Source organism: Ammodytes marinus (assembly GCF_949987685.1).
Source record: "Ammodytes marinus genome assembly, chromosome: 8".
NCBI classification, from domain to species: Eukaryota; Metazoa; Chordata; class Actinopteri; order Uranoscopiformes; family Ammodytidae; genus Ammodytes; species Ammodytes marinus.
The window spans coordinates 8,504,290-8,521,286 of record NC_137212.1 but is presented as its reverse complement, the minus strand read 5'-3'; the positions used below and the strand labels follow the sequence as shown (position 1 = coordinate 8,521,286).

Below are 16,997 nucleotides of genomic sequence, written 5' to 3'. Positions count from 1 at the left end.
AGAGAGAGAGAGAGAGAGATTTTGATTAGTTCCTCAAGTAGCCTAAATAAAAACAGATTACAGCAGTTGTTCTGACAATACAGACAGTAAAAGGGAAAGTGAAATATTATTTTGCTGCACACTGCAATACTAAAACAAAGATAGTCTGCATGCCGAATAAAGCTTTGTAATATCAATCAGACCCACTTTTATTTTAACTACAGGCCTAATTTAGACAGTTATATGGTGGTATTGTACAGAAGGCTTTTATCATGACTACTAATATTGTGACAAAATTACACAGGAAAAACCCCACTGAAAATATAATTTACATTTGAAAATATACTTCAGTAACACAGAATAACATAAACTTCCATCCATCAATTAAAGTCAACAGTCAACACTGATTAGATGCTTAATTTCATGAAATGTGTCCTTGCCTGAAGTGGGAGATGGAGACGATGACCAACAAGTTGGACATCACAGTGAACGCAATGAGGCACCACTTCAGGATGAAGATCAGGGCTGCTGTGGGAGTACCAAGCTCTGGATTGCAGGAGATGTTGTGTAGAGGGATCCAGCAGTTGGTTAATTCCAGCGTCTCCACCACCATCCTCTATAGCCGCCCTCTGACTATCTTTGACACAAGAACAATCTAATATGTTTCTTCTGTCATCTTCCTTCCCATCCTCTTCTGGCTTGCCCTCCCTTTTTTCACTAGCTCCTCCTTAGCAACAATAAGCCTACAACTCTTCCATTGCATCATTCACTACATCTCCCTCCCTCTTTCAAACAACCACTGTGTGTGTGATCCCATCTCCCACCCACCCTGTTTTAGTTAATGCTTCAACTGTCTCTTCTCCAGACAATGTATTTAATTTAGCAAAAGTGAATTTAATTTATTATTTAAAAAACTAATAACCTAAAAGTCACAAACATTAGATATATTTGTACTATACTGTACATATTTACTATCAAATGAATAATACCTGTTGACAGTGTGTTCTGTATAAGTTATCAGAGTGGTAACACTGTATTTATATAAACATTTCAATCGTTTCATTCAAGAAAATTGGAACTTCTTCATGTTTAGTGGTAGTGGTCGGAACCGTTCATGGAGATGATGTTGAGGGTCACTCAGACAGGCTGAACTTTGACCTCCGAGTGCCTCTTACATACTGTACATGTGAAGATCATTCAGGTTAATGCTGATGGTCTTTTGGCAAAGTAAAACAAGTGTGGCTATGATTTATGTTCTGAGTGAATATTTCCCATGTTTCTTAAACCGCTTTTTGGATTTTTGTGCCTTCATTTTTGCATTGTTAAACTCAAATGTCTTAATCTGACTTATTTTGGTAAATAAGATACATTTAGATAAAAAGAATTGTGACAAGTACAGTTTAGTTTTATTTTTGTATTATGTATTTGTTTATGTGTTTTGCCACGGACCAAACACAGAAAACAACCACAATCAAAGAGAAGAGCTATTCCCTAAACAGTTTGAGGAATATCATATTCAGTTTAGGCTAAACTGAGAAACAACATGTCATTAAATACAACTAATTGTCCATATTGCGTGGCCTGTTCACACCTTGATACATAATGATGCCCTGAACCACATAGGGAATGGCTCCAATCAAAGGTGTTAAGAAAACACCTTCTAACATAACACATCAGACAGTTCTCCACATCAAAACATGATGTAATAGTTTGGAAACAGGGGAAGTTGTATCCCCCAAACAATGTGCACATATTAGAGCAGAATTGCCATTCAATTTAATATTTAAAAAAGTAATTCAGGGTATGGCTGTAAAAAACATCTTTAAATAAATGAGGCAGATGTTTGAATACATATTTAAAAGAGAATATAATAGGCCTATTCCCCAAACTGAGAAACAACATGTCATTTATTACAAATATTGTCCATATTGCGTGGCCTGTTCACACCTTGATACATAATGATGCCCTGAACCACAGGGGCATGGCTCCAATCAAAGGTGTTAAGAAAACACATTCTAACATAAACACATTAGACAGTTCTCCTCATCAAAACATGATGTAATAGTTTGAAACAGGGGAAGTTGTATCCCCCAAACAAAATGTTTAGCTTTTCACTTAGAACCAAAATTGGTTTACAAGGCCGGATTATTCATATACACCCAATATCAACACTTGCTATAACTAGTAACTTTTGAGTTAATTTTGACACATCCAAACCATCATTGTAATGTGCAATTTGAACTCACAGTACATCAGCACTGCTACATTTTAGCATTTTGGTTGTAGGCTAGAGACCTGCACCGGCATGCTTTGCAAATACATTACCCTTTCTTCAACAGTAGCCTACCTTCAAATATATAGGAGCAGCACTCCTGTAATTTCCCAATATAAACAAGAATAGACATATTGGACACATAAAGTGGCTTGCAAAAGTATTTATACGCTTGAACTTTTTCACATTTTGTCACCTTACAACCACACACGCACATTTATTTTATTGTTTTTTTTGTGATAGACCAACACAAAGTGGTGCATAATTGTGAAGTGGAATGAAAATGAAACATGGTTTTAGATTTTTTTTATAAATAATAAACTGAAAACTGTGGCGTGCAAAAGTATTCAGCCCCCTTGAGTCAATACTTTGTAGAACCACCTATCGCTGTAATGACAGCTGCACGTCTATTGGGTTATGTCTCTAACAGCTTTGCACATGCCATTTGTGCCCATTATTATTTTCAAAAGCTTGAGCTTCACATTCAGCGTCAGATTGGATGGAGAGAGTCTGTGAACAGCAATTTCCAAGTGTTTCCAGTTATTCTCAAATGGATTTAGATCTGGACTTTGACTGGGCCTTTCTAACACATGACTATGCTTTGATCTAAACCATTCCAGAGTAGATCTGGCTGTATGTTTAGGGTAGTTTTCCTGTTGGAAGGTGAACTGATCTATCAATAACAATATATTGCTCCCATGTATGCATGTGTCCCTTTCATTTTAAACTGTATACATATTAGTTTTAGCTTACATGCATTTCAAGCAAAAATACCACATGGTCACCTCTAAAAACTTCTAAAACTGTCTATAGTACTGGATGAATTATTGGCCTGACTACTCAATGTAATGCAACATGACATGCATTAATCCAGTGTTGTTACACAGCCTCTGTAAAGGCATGCTGCTGGCTACGGTGAGCCCCTTTTCATGACATATGCTACCAGTTTACAGAGCCTAGGCTATGTATTAACACCAGGCCACATCCTGATCTGTGCTCCACAATGTCATAACACATTAACACATTTACATTAACATTCTGATTCATGTTTATGCATATATCTAGTTGCAAATGTATTTTTGAAAGTAATAGGCTACAACGAAGAAACATATCAGCAGGAAGGCACAGACCCACCCTTCAGGTCATGACAGCTCGATAGCCAATAAGAACACGAGCAGGAGCGTGAGCCAATAGAAAGCGAAAGTAGGCGGGCGCTGTGTTGTTGTGGTTGACGGTTCACTTCCGGCTCCACAGCGTGAAATCAATAAACTGCGGCAGAGAGAAACTAAAGTAGGAAGAGAGAAGAAAGCGAATACCTTGGCGACAAAGTGGGTGTTGTACAATCTTTCTTTTGTGTTAAGATTCTGTAATATTAGATTTTAACTAGAGTAAAATAGAGAAAGCTGCTAATCTGAACAGAGCTGCTTCACCCTCTGCAGCTCACAAGACACTGCAGCATGTGATATCGATTAGAGAAACACACACTACCGCCTTGTATACAGTCTATGGCTACAGCCCTGTTTGTTTCTGCTCCTTATAAGAGATGCAGGGAAAAGCTGAAATCATGTGAAGATATTATAGACGTCTATGCTTTAGGAAGAGATTTAAGCTGTCACCTACACAGGTAGGCTACGTTTAAAGTGATTTTTAACTTTTTTTTTATTCCTGAGTAAAAGTTAATTGTGGTCAAAAGTGATGGTTTGCTCTTGATACGATGATCAATCAATGAGGAATCCACTGGTCATTTTACCAAAGTTCATTGATTGACAGCTTATTTGCTTGGTTGTGAATTACTCACATGTCAAATGATGTTTCTCATGTGCTTATGCTATGCAGAGCTTGTGATGAACTGTTTTTCCAAAGTTACTATCCACTCAACATTTTCACTATAGCCACAGTGTTGTTGTTGGTAACATTCCGTTTTTATATTATTTAAAGTTGATTATGGCAATGCTCAAATGAACTTGAACTAGATTTACCACCTTTTTAGCAGCCAGATCGTTTGGCTCAGCTCACCAAGAACAGCTGTCTCTTTCGGCTTCACAAACGCTGCTTTTGAATCTTGTTTTCTTTACAGTTTCCCTGTTGTATGAAGCGTCCGGTGAACACGGATCAAAGGAGGGCGAGTTTATAGATTCCTCAACTATCAAGAGAAGAGGAAGCAGTAGCTTTATCCTGGCCTGATTCCTCTCGGTAGGGGGAGGAGGAGGAGGACCAAACAAACATGGTGCACGTCTACAACTGCCATCCGTTCTCCTCACAGCAGATAGTGCAGGTAAGCAGCAGCAGCAGGGCTTGGCAGGCCGATAGGTGGGGAATGATTCAGATTCTGTTGTTTTGTATGTATCCGTGTCATGTCTTAGCCTAATCCACCCTCCGTCTCTGGGGGCTCAGGTGGAGCAGGAGCCTGGGCTGGTCTGCTGTGGAGGTGGAGCCCTGTTTGTGGTGGCTACTGGAGGATGCAAGGTAACCTACTTATGCATCTTTTTAAAACGAAGTTGTTCAGTTTTTAGATTTTTTAAAAATTTGTGTTGAAAAAAAAACTCTTGTTTATATACACTCACCGGCCACTTCATTAGGTACACCTGTTCAATGGCTTATAAAAACAAAAAGCTAATCAGCCAATCACATGGCAGCAATTTAATGCATCTATGCATTTAGACGTTGTCAAGACAATGTACTGAAGTCAAACCGAGCATCAGAATGGGGAAGAAAGGGGGTTTAGGTGACTTTGAACATGGCATGGTTGATGGTGCACGGCAGGATGGATCCATACTTTCATGTTGTTAACGCCAAATTCTGAAACTGCAATCTGAATGTCGCAACTGAAATCGAGACTCATCAGACCATGCATGATTTTTCAATCTTCTATTGTCCAATATTGGTGATCCTGTGAGAATTGTAGCCTCAGTTTCCTGTTTTTAGCTGGCAGGAGTGGCACCCGGTGGGGTCTTTTCTTGCTGTTGCCCATCTGCTTCAAGGTTGGTCGTGTTTTGCGTTCAGAGATGGTATTCTGCATATGCATTGAATTGCTGACATGTGATTGGCTGATTAGTTATATGTGTTAAAAAGAAAATGAACTGCTGTACCTAATAAAGTGGCCGGTGAGTGTATATACCCTCATTCGTAGAAACCTCCTTGAATGGACATTTAATAATTATTATATACCTAGGATTAGCTTTATATCCTGCAGAATACAGACAGTAATGTGTGTGTTGTGGTCTGTTGAACTGATCCCAGGTGGAGGCCTACAGTGTGGAGAAGGAGGGCTGCCCGCTCATCTGTCGCTTCTCTACAATGGGCACCGTGAAGAGCATCCGGCACAGCAAGATAGGTGAAAAAAAAACAATTCCTCTCTTTTCTTTTGTCTATGCTTCTGGTGGTTATTGTGTTAAAGTTTTCTTATTTTTTGAATATAGAAAAAAACTCATATATTATTAGGTTATTGGTATTTTAAACAACAGGAATAATGGCTTCTTATTAGAGAACATACATGTATGAATATCTGCCTCCCTGCTCACATCCAGGAGATTACCTGGTGACCATTGAGGAGAAGAACAGCGCCACCTACCTGAGAGCCTACACCAACTGGCGCTTCCAGGTACAGTACGCACCCACCAAATACTCTGAAAGCTTTATATCATGGTGCTATGAAATATAAAATGCAAGCCATCATTTCTATTTTTTTAAATGATTTCAGGTAAATACAATTTGGTTCAACATGAATGAGTGTTATTTCATTTTGAACATGTAAAAGATAAGGTATACTATATACACAGTACGTACATACAGTATAACATAGAATGTAATATGAAGTTAAATGTAAACGAGATAGAATACTTGAAAATGGAAATATGTAAACACAATATTTACAGATGTAAATTAGTATAAAGTATTAAACCTTAAATCTAAAATCTTGCCTCCTTTTTCATGACTTATTACTTGTATTTTCGCTTCTTATTCAGGCGGAGGAGAAGGCGCGTGTGGGGGTGCGTTTGCTGGGCCACCTGCTGGGTGGCGCGTCTGTGCGGGGCGGGGTGCAGATGGAGATCATAGAGATTCCTCTGTCGCAGCGTCCCGTTGCCGTGGCGTGTTGCTCGGTGAGCGGAGACCTGCTGGTCGGCTGTGAGAACACTCTGGTTCTGTTTACACTGAGGAGACAGAACCAACAGAGCCTGGTAAGATCCCAAACACCAACCTGGGAATTAAGCCCTGCTGAATATTTAAAAAAAAAAGATTATCTTAATTTAAATACATTTAAATGGCATTTTAACTCCCTTATCATATTGTTAGTCCTGTGTTGTTGGGGTGGGGCACAGCACAGTGAGGGATCAATCAAGTGTCAATTGATGTGACATAAGTGAAGAAAGTCTCTTTGACCCTGTTTCCACCTGGCATTAATATGTGGTTTTTAGGATCCGATCGCGCTAACTACAGGTGGAAACACGCTCAATGCGCATTGAATGCGCATTGAAATTATCCACATTCGGAGGTGGTTTGAGACCACTTATCCACATACCCATTAACAGTGGAAACGCGTATGCGCATCTCATACACATTAGGCCCCGCCCACTCAACTGCGGCGAGTGACTGGGCGGAAACGCGTACTCATTCACGCGACAATTCACGTCATAAAAGCGCACCGTTGCAGGTAAACAGAAAACAGAAAACATTGAAGATGGAGTGTATAAGCGGAAATGATGTACGAGCTGATTTCCATACAGCGCGGGGAATTTGAATCCGGATCGCAAACGCGCATAGAAGACGCATTGTTAAGGCCAGGTGTGAACAAGCATATTACATTTACATATAACGATCGGATTCCTCAGAACCACATATTAATGCCAGGTGGAAACAGGGTCTTTGATTTCATAGCTGGAATGGGAGGCTATGGTTACCTAAAACGTTTCTGATAGTTTTAATGGTTAAAATATATGTCCAGTCCAGCCTTTAGTGTAGAATGAGGTTAGCATTAAAGATTCACTGTTTTCCACAACAATACAATGTATTAAAACATAGAAGTTTTATTTCACCAGCAGGTTTATCTCTCGTATATAAAGCATGTTTTACTGTGAACAACAAACGTGGACTCTTATTGATACACTGAATGGTGTAGTGGCATAATGTTTCTGTCTCTTGGAAAACAATCAGCAGAATCAGAGTCAGCAGACCCTCCATAGCGCCTGGCCGAACCCCCAGCAGCAGAGCTCCAGTCAGACTCAAGGTAACTCAGTCGGAGTAACATATGCTTGCGAAGACATTTTCCGGTAAAAGACTCATTTGTCCTCAACTTGTATCAGTGAATGGAAAAAAAGAGAAACTTTCCTTCCATGTTCTCCGACTGATCCTTCCGCTCTTCATCCTTTTAAGGTCCGACCTCAAGTTCAAACGTTTCCATGCTGGACTTTGAACGCTCAGTTATCCTGCACCTTTCAAAAGTCAAGCCCAGACAGGTAGGCCTTACATGCAAACACTTTTTAAATATCTCGGTGATCTGTTATTACAACCATTTTAAGTTGATTGTGTGAACTATGTGTAGAACAGAACGTAAACAAAGTTTTGGATGATTTCACAAACGGAAGACTCCCTTTTGTATTTTTGAATTTTTTTTCATTTCAAAAGGTCCAACTACTACAATTGAAAGTAGTTTGTGAGCGTGGTTACTCTAACACCTCCTCTGCCCTGTAGGTGGCGCTGTGTGGGGGATATGTGGCAGTGCAAACAGAGCTGGAGGTGCTAGTCCTGAAACTGGATGCATCCTCTGAATCTCAAGCCGAGGAAGAACCATCGGACACAAGCATAGGTTAAACACAGCTTCTGCACTGGTGGTTGCCCTCTAAGGGTTCTGAAAGGACATTGTTGTGTCTTGAGTTTGGGTCTGCTGAAAATCCAGAAAATATCATTTTGGGATGAGTCATTGCAGTTGAAGTCAGGCAATTAAGTGTCAACCACTCCTGCTCAATGTGATACAAATCTTCTCATCAGCCAATCAGATGATTTCCATGTGTATTCATATATATATATATATATATTTTTTTTGTTGAGAGTAAAGTAGATATGATGTGCACATAATTATTTTTAGAAGAGTATTTTCATATGACTTAAACATGTGGGGAGGGGATTATAAAGCTTTAATGTTTTGCCCCCCACAAATGAAAGCTTTGTGTGTGTGTTGTCTGTGTATTTGTGTGTGTGCAGCCGATCCTCTAGAAGACCAGGCCGACTTCCTGGTCCTCCCCAGACACCAGGAGCTGCTCGGTGATCGAGCTCAAAACTGTGACATCCACGTCAGCATTGAAAGGACAGGAATGGAGGAGGACAGAGGACAATACACTCTGTCATATGTTCTTTTCAGGTGTGTGTGTGTGTGACTGTGTGTGTTTATATGTGTGTGTGTGTGTGTGTGTGGTTGTCTGTGTGTGTGTGTTTATTTGTGAGAAGCAGTTTGCCATCATTACAGTGACTGTGTTTTTTGCCATGTGAGGTGCATCGTTTTTCTCTCTTCCAGGCGTTTCAGTCCAGACTTCTTCCAAGGCTGCAATGTGGAGGAGACTCAACTCCACTCTCTACAGCTCTACCCGCTGTCCACTAGTCAGTACAGCAAACAGTAGCAGATACAATATATATATATATATATATATATATACACAGCCCCGGAAAAAATTAAGAGACCAGTCTGGAGTTTTTTCTAATCTTTAACTCTACATTACTTTTTGAAAATGCTCTAAATGTCAATATTTTTAGTGTAAATTTGATGGAGATGTTGTCAGTAGTTTATATTATAAAATCAAAATGTTCCTTTTACTCAAACATATGCCTCTAAAGAGTAAAACAAGAGACACTGAACATTTGGAGTGGTCTCTTAATTTTTTTCCGGAGCTGTATATATATATATTTTTTCTTTTTTTCTTGTTTTTTTTTTATACATATGCAGTTTCACATCACTTCTTATTTAAGGATGTGAAAGATCTGGAAGATGTTTTTAAAAATACTTAAATTTTTTATCCTTTTCTCATCAGATAACCAGTCAGCGACCCTGGATGAACCAACATGCATTTTCTGCTTCTTCTCTCTGCCCACGGCCGGCTACCTGTACAGTCTGAAGGGCGGGGTGGAGCTTCTCTCAGCCTATCAGTATCCAGAGAAGGTCCTGGAGGCGGTGCTAACAGACCACCTGCTGCACGTCATCACAAAGTACGTCTTCAGTCGGATTTGATATGGAAATTAGTTCATCTTCACCGCACATCATTTTCACTTTAAAACAATTAGATGAAAATGTACAGTAACTTTGTGTGTGTGTGTGTGTGTGTGTGTGTGTGTGTGTGTGTGTGTGTGTGTGTGTGTGTGTGTGTGTGTGTGTGTGTGTGTGTGTGTGTGTGTGTGTGTGTGTGGTAGGAGCGCCCTGCAGTGTTTCACAGTGCGCTGTGCGGCAGTAGCAGCGAGGATTGACGACCCCTACATTGATACCACCATGAAGGTGTGAGCTTCACCTTAACACTTTGCTTTGTGCCCTCTTGAGTCAATTACTGTATAGTTCAATCTCACCGTTCTCCACAACTCATTTAGGTTTTAACATGCTCAATTGTTTTTTTTATTCTTTTACGATCATATGATTAATAAAGAAACTTGGAGATATTACACATTACAGTACTACTGTACCGTTTATCAGCACGTGTCCTAAAAAAATGTACTGTGTGTGTGTGTGTGTGTGTGTGTGTTTTCGAAGGCCTGTCCACCATCCACTCTAGAGCCGTGTGCTCTCAGGATGCAGCTCTTTATTGGTCTGCGCTCAGTGTGTGTTCACGGACGCCATGTCATCCTGCTCTCCGCCGCAGACACAGACACACCAGAGGAGAGCGCCACACTGCGTAGGGGCCTGTAAGACACACACACACTCACACTCACACACACACACACACACACACACACACACACACACACACACACACACACACACACACACACACACACACATCCCCACACTCACATGATCTTTGTTAGTGTATAGATCTTACATCTTTAAGTTTTTTTTTCAGATATGTCATCAGATACGTCCCTGCAGGTGCCAGCAATACTCTGGTGGTGTGTGTGTGTGTGTGTGTGTGTGTGTGTGTGTGTGTGTGTGTGTGTGTGTGTGTGTGTGTGTGTGTGTGTGTGTGTGTGTGTGTGTGTGTGTGTGTGTGTGTGTGTGTGTGTGTGTGTGTGTGTGTGTGTGTGTGTGTGTGTGTGTGTGTGTGTGTGTGTGTGTGTGTGTGTGTGTGTGTGTGTGTGTGTGTGTGTGTGTGTGTGTGTGTGTGTGTGTGTGTGTGTGTGTGTGTGCGCGCGCATGCATGCAGGCTTACGTGCATTTGTAAAGATGTTTACTGCGTGTGTGTGTATGTGTTGTTATTTTAGCGAGTTGAAAGAACACACCATGCTGACTGGTATTTTCCTGGCAGTGGGAATTGATCCCGCAACCACGCCGGCTCTGGAGAGCTTTCTCTCTCGTCCCTTTCTGTAAGACAACTCCCCCCCCCCCCCCCCTCCCATATCCACCCCGCCAAGGCCCCGCCCCCACCCCCTCAGTGTCTGTTGTCACCTCCAGGCCCGTTTTAGTCCCTAAACCCATCCAACAGTAACCTGCCTAACTGCCCTCAGTGTGTGTGACTTTTTGATCACTAAAAACTAAAACAGTTTGGATTAACGCTAACTCCGGTAGTAGTCTTACTTTATAAGAAAGGTTCTTGTATTTTTGTCACACAAACAAACAAACAAACAAACACACAAACAAGCACACACAAACAAGCACACACATGCACGCACACACACACACACACACACACACACACACACACACACACACACACACACACACACACACACACACACACACACACACACACATACCAGTATCTTTAGGTTTACAAAAACATTGATGACTAAAGATGCCTTATTGATGTATGTTGCTTGTAGTTGGACCCTATTGCCATATTAACCTGTTCACTAACAGTTCACTTAATGTTTGTCTAGTCGTATGAAATGTAGAACCACAATATGTTTTTATGCACTTGACGTGTTACAAATCATGATATTGTCCAAGAAAATGTTTTTTTTTTATGATGATGCAGATACTGTAGGACACATGATCGCAGTGTTCAACCTCTTCTCTCGTTTAGTAGTTACTAGTTTCTTAAGCATGTGCAATGTCCTCACAACGAGGTTCAAGGAAAACCTGGCATATACTGTGTTATCAGTGTGTTCTATGAAGATGCAAACACATAAAATATGTATATAATAAAAAACCTGTCAAATAGGATATAAAAAAATTAAAGGAGTAATTGATATTTTTATGTTAATATACATATTAAATCACTCTATATTCATACAGAATTAACTTAAACAGTATGCGCAGTTCACAACACAGGTCTCGCAGTCATTCAGCTTTGCAGTAATTGCCAGATAAAATGTTGGGTATCCCGCTCGTTTTTATCCAATCAGGAGACAGAGTGCTATAAAGAGGCAGGTCTCTGTGCCGGTGAAAGCACAGAGCTGAATTGGCTACAATGGCAGAGCAGGTGAAGTTGCCGATTCCTTGTTGCAGGGACAAGAGAGGGAAAGGAAACAGTTTTTATAACATATCTAGGAGGAGTAAATTAAAAAAGGCCCTTATTTTTTCCTGTAGCTGTAAAGTAACCTTACATAGGAGATATTCAGGCTGGATCCCAGTTTATAAACTCCAAACTGGGACCTTATCAATGATACACAGCACCTAACGCATGTTTCTATTTTTACTTACTGGTCTTTTTATGTTAAATTCACTTTATACAGTCTACACATTTTGAAATGAGCTAAACATCACACTCTGTGAGATCCAACGCTGGTTTTGAGCCGATGTGTCTGTTTGATTGGACAGTTTTTTTTTCATCCCTCTGTCTAACCTCTGACCTCAGGAGCAGGAAGTGGACGATCTCGTCTCCCAGAGAAACCAGCGCTGTAGGACACGGATGGAACCTCTACGTGGTGGACACAGTGACCCCCTTCACCCTTTACCAGGAGATGGTAACACACACACTCACACACACACCCACACACTCACACACACACACTCACACACACACACACACACACACACACACACACACACACACACACACACACACACACACACACACACACACACACACACACACACACACACACACACACACACACACACACACACACACACACACACACACACACACACACACACACACACACACACACACACACACACACACACACTAACTGTTGAATATACAGTTAATCTGGATAGCTGCTCATGTGTATTTCTTACATGTATAGACAATTATCAACACTAACCAGGAAATGTTAAAGTGATAAAACGAGAACATGCTTAGATAATGTAGAAATAGAAAGAATAGAAGAAGATATAAATGAAAAATATCAACATAAGCTAACCTAAAAGTACTCTTGCTCAAGTCATTTTGTCTAATCGTTTATACATTTATAATTGTTGTTTGATGTCATCACAAAGAAAAAAAAACAACAACAAGAGAAAGAATATTAATCTGTTACGTTTTTCCAAAAATAAATACAATCAATAGGTTTGTTTGAAGTTTAGCTTTAGTAAGTTTTTCTTGGGGTTTTTCTTTGTTTTGTTGATTTTCGAACCTCTGATTGGTTATGTGTTTGTTGTAATCTGGAATTTTTTTATTGCTTTTTAAAACACACATTTTTAATTACAGACCCCACCTTTTGTTTTTATATACACCTCCCCCAGAGGGTTGAGAGATCATTAAAGGGTTATAGGTTTTATATACTGTAAATGGTTGATATGATACAGATTTTGCAGTGGCTTTGTGCATATATTTACTGTGTGTTTATAATGAGTCGGACATGACATGTGTGCCTCGGTGTGTCAGGTTGAATACAGCCAGCGGTATGCAGAGACCAACCCGCAGGCCCAAAGCCTTCGTCACCTCCTCAGTGAGGCTCACCTCCTGCTCCGCGCCTCGATACTCCAGACGCCATGGCAACAGCAGAACAGCCAGGTGGCGCTGCAGACGGACGGGCCGGCCGGGGAACGGACAGATGTACAGACGGACAGACAAGACCTGGAGGAGGCGCTCAGGCAGAACTGTGCAGTGCTGGGAGACTGTTTCAGCAGGTAACACACGCACGCACGCACACACACTGATCTACAATATAGAGAAAAGCAGAAAATAGTCTAATTTGAGGAGCTGGAAGATTAGATAAAATGACTTCTTAATACTAATTATATTCTCTTTTCTGTTGCTGTAAGGTCCGGTCAAAAGGACTGCCACTTGGCGTTGCCGTACTACAGGATGTCTGGTCTGTCAGTCACAGACGTCATCGCCAGGAACCGCCCACTTCCCAGCAGCCCCTCCTACGGCCCCGGCTTCCTCTTCTACCTCAAGCATTACCTGTTTGAAGAAACAGAGCAGAGCCTCTGTCAGGTAGGGAAAAATAATTCATAAAAACTTAAAGTTTCACATTCTGATTGTTTTACAACCAGGTGTCGGCTGTTTATTTTGTGTTATACTAAAAACATGTACCACCAAAAAAATATTAAAAAAATATCCAATTAAATAAATTTAAAAAACGAAGAATCAAATAACTCTTTCTGCAGGAAGCAGCTGATGAGGTCATAGACATTTTCAGCCAATCAGAGCCCTGTCAGCTGGTGAGCGTTTGTGCCAGCCCGCCCATGATAAACATCAGTCCTGCCCGTACGCTGCGGATCATACAACACCGGGAAGACACGGCTGGTGTGTCGGTTTCACTGACAATCACTATGGCAACCATGATGCTGCTTTTGGACGACCTGCCGCAGTACACACAGCTGCTGGAAAGACATGCTGAGGTTAGATGTGTGTGTGTGTGTGTGTGTGTCTGTGTGTGTGTGTTTTTAAATGTTTCTTTAATGTTGGCTTGGTCTCCTTTTACAGAACTCTTTTTTTTACACCTGGCTCCAATAATTGCCTAAATAAAATGTACAATTGTTTAATATGAGCTCGTCCTACGAGATATTGAATAGCAAATGAATCAATAAGTTGGGAACATGAATAGGAATAGTTTGATTTAACCACAGTCTGTTTGTGTGTGTTTAGATGCAGCTTGTGTACGGGTTCATCGAGGAGCCCACGCTGCTACTGCACGGTGGAGGTGGAGGGGGGGACCAGCACACTCACGTCCGCCCCACAGCACTGGCTCACCAGATGGCAAAGACCCAACCAGGACTGCTGGTGGCTGCTATGGTAGCTCTGCATGAAAACAACAAAGTTCAGCTGGAACAGGCCGATCACGTATTCAAGGTGTGTATGTGTGTGTGTGTGTGTGTGTGTGTGTGTCACCGATTTTGATACACTTTTGCAAGGCTAAGTTGCAACACAGCTATTCTAATTGAAAAGAGCAGAAAAAAAATACTAAAATGTGTAAAGGTTTAAAATGTATTCAAACCCATTTTTTGAAGTGCTTTTAACAATCTCAATACAGAAGTATATTAGAACTCCAACTCTTTCACAATTTTCAGAACTTTTTAATTTCTAAATAATTTTTAAGGAAACAGAATTTGAATAGGTTCGTGGATCGGTGGCACCAGTCCGATATCTGATGAGTGGATTGCAGCCGTATTGTACCCAAAACCGATATACAGTAGGATCAGTCCCATCCCTTTAAAAACAGCAACATAATAGTTTACAAAATCATTAAAAAATATAAGGTCTCTTATATTAAATCTGTCAATTTAGACCAATCCTACATGGAAGATCTCTCAACGTTTAACAGTAAAAGCATATATACGTGTGTTGTGTGTCTAGGTGCTGGGCTGTGAGAATTGCTTGCAGGTGGATTTCTGGGAGGCGATGCTCATGGCCTCCTCGCAGGAAGCTGTCATCCAGGAGCTTCTGTTCCGACTGGCGTCCGTCTACATCGACCGACTGACCAACTCGGATACACACCCTAAACTCACACACACACACTCCAGACGCAGGCCACTGAAGTGCGCTGACGATCTGGTAAAGAGCTGAGTCATTCAAGTCAAATTCAAGGCCATATTTTATTTTCTGTTCTGTAAAAAAAATCCAAAATGACTAAATCACCGGAGCATCTCTCCAATGCATTAAGGCAGCCTCCATGTCTGTGTTCATTTCAGATCAACTCGTGCTCCCATTACGGTGCTCTGTACCCGTGGCTCACTGTTCTCAGTCCAGCTCACACCATCTACTCCCAACACCAGGAGGCGCTACACAAACTGCAGGTAATTTAGGTCTATGAACAAAATAAGTGTGCTCCTGTATGTCACATATAAATTCACCTCAGTAAGTTTGCCACTTAAGGTACTAGTCAAACTAGACCAAGTGAGGCTGTAGCAACAACACCTCTGAGTGTGTGGCTTTGAGCTCAGCTGTGTTTTTTTGTGTGCAAATGAATTCAACACCTTTAACTGTCAGACAGGGATTGTGGTATTTCACATTTTCTTCCATCCACCTTTGGTCCTGTGATTTTGACCTCAATCCTTCCCGTGTCCCCAGTCTCTGCTGTGTGGTCCGTCCCTCTCCGTGTGCTCCGTGGAGCCTCTGTTGGAGCGTCTGTCAGAGGAAACCTTATGGGGCTTCAGCCTGCACCTCCTCTGTGCCACCAGAGGAGGGCAGTACAGCCGCAGCATGGAAAAGCTGCTGGACCGATGTCCTCAGGCCATCATAGCCTATGCCAACCACCAGCTGCAAGACAAAAACATGGTGTGTACCCGAGCAGTAGCCTCTACTATATAGTGTGAAGTGTGTAACCCTTTTTTTATGCTCTGTATGATGTCTGTATTTTTTCTGTCCAATCTCTTCAGGCGTTATGGTGGAAGAAGCTTCTCCCGGAGCTTTGTAACAGGACGAGAGCCACACCAGACAACAGCATCCTATTGGCTGCTCTCAAAGGTAGACGCTTTACCCAGAAAACCATCACCCTGTCAAAAGAACCCTGGCCTGCACTAAATATTTCTCCCAACATCCCCTCTTCCCTGAATATGAAACCCTGCAATCAGTGAGCTTAAAACTATCATTTGTCACTTTCCCGACACCTTACATTGTTATGCAGTAGAGCAAAGTGCACTTAACTTACGGACCTTTCTTTTCATGGATGTTTTAATGCCTGTGGTTTCCGTTCCTACAGAGACGCTAGTTGTGGTTGCCATGGAGACGAGCCCCTCAGAGTTCCTGGAACTGATGCCTGACGACGGCACCGCCTCCTATTTCCTGCCTCACCTGTTGACATGCAGCCAGACGCACCTGTTGGCCTGACACACACACAACCACAAACACAAGTCTTGAATAGTTGTCATTCCGTCACTCGTCCAAACGGTTGAACAATACAACTGCTGAACTCTAGAAGGGAGGGGGGGGGGGGGGGGGTTGGTATCATCTGATATATGATCTCAGATGATCCTGTATCACGTTTTACAGGTTTTGTTCAAGCTGACTGAGTAGATTTAGAAAAAAATGTCAAACGCGTGTTACACAAGAACAGGATATACAATAGGTCACGAGAGCCGATGAGAAATAAAAGCCTGTAGGTTCCCATAGTTGCTTCACAGCCTTCAGTTATTTGTACACAAATATTGTTTTTCATTTCCGAGTTTTGTTTTGCCATTGTGTATTTGATTACAACATTTTTGTAGCACTTTCAAATATGTCTTTATCTCAGTAATGTCTGTAAACATTACATGTCAGCCTTGTCTCTGTCTGTTTCTTCT

At 41.3% G+C, this 16,997-nt stretch overlaps 2 protein-coding genes across 4 annotated transcripts in view; one reads left to right on the top strand and one right to left on the bottom strand.

The window, feature by feature from the left end:
- LOC307253976 (trace amine-associated receptor 13c-like) overlaps positions 1-592 on the bottom strand; it is a gene marked incomplete at both ends in the record, with an annotated part of 1,453 nt that extends 861 nt beyond the window's left edge. The window contains one exon of the mRNA XM_080032199.1: positions 420-592. Within this exon, the coding sequence (XP_079888325.1) occupies positions 420-592 (173 nt within the window). The remainder of the gene's footprint in view (positions 1-419) is intronic.
- Positions 593-3,502: 2,910 nt separating this feature from the next.
- On the top strand, positions 3,503-16,620 carry hps3 (HPS3 biogenesis of lysosomal organelles complex 2 subunit 1). Of its 3 annotated transcripts, XM_080033287.1 has the most exons (25): positions 3,514-3,579; positions 3,793-3,875; positions 4,329-4,526; positions 4,646-4,717; positions 5,492-5,585; positions 5,779-5,852; positions 6,217-6,429; positions 7,403-7,475; positions 7,622-7,704; positions 7,940-8,054; positions 8,450-8,606; positions 8,760-8,842; positions 9,271-9,445; positions 9,647-9,728; positions 9,978-10,129; positions 12,181-12,289; positions 13,156-13,400; positions 13,536-13,710; positions 13,884-14,117; positions 14,365-14,568; positions 15,073-15,270; positions 15,408-15,512; positions 15,787-15,993; positions 16,095-16,182; positions 16,418-16,620. In XM_080033287.1, exons 3-25 carry the CDS (start codon positions 4,476-4,478, stop codon positions 16,543-16,545), a joined length of 3,117 nt encoding a protein of 1,038 aa, XP_079889413.1. In that variant the 5' UTR covers positions 3,514-3,579; positions 3,793-3,875; positions 4,329-4,475; the 3' UTR covers positions 16,546-16,620. The 3 variants fall into 3 exon arrangements, with proteins under 3 accessions (XP_079889414.1, XP_079889412.1, XP_079889413.1); XM_080033288.1 differs by lacking the exon at positions 3,793-3,875 and having other exon boundaries at positions 3,503-3,579; positions 7,406-7,475; XM_080033286.1 differs by lacking the exon at positions 3,793-3,875 and having other exon boundaries at positions 3,503-3,579.
- The last annotated feature ends 377 nt before the right edge of the window (positions 16,621-16,997 follow it).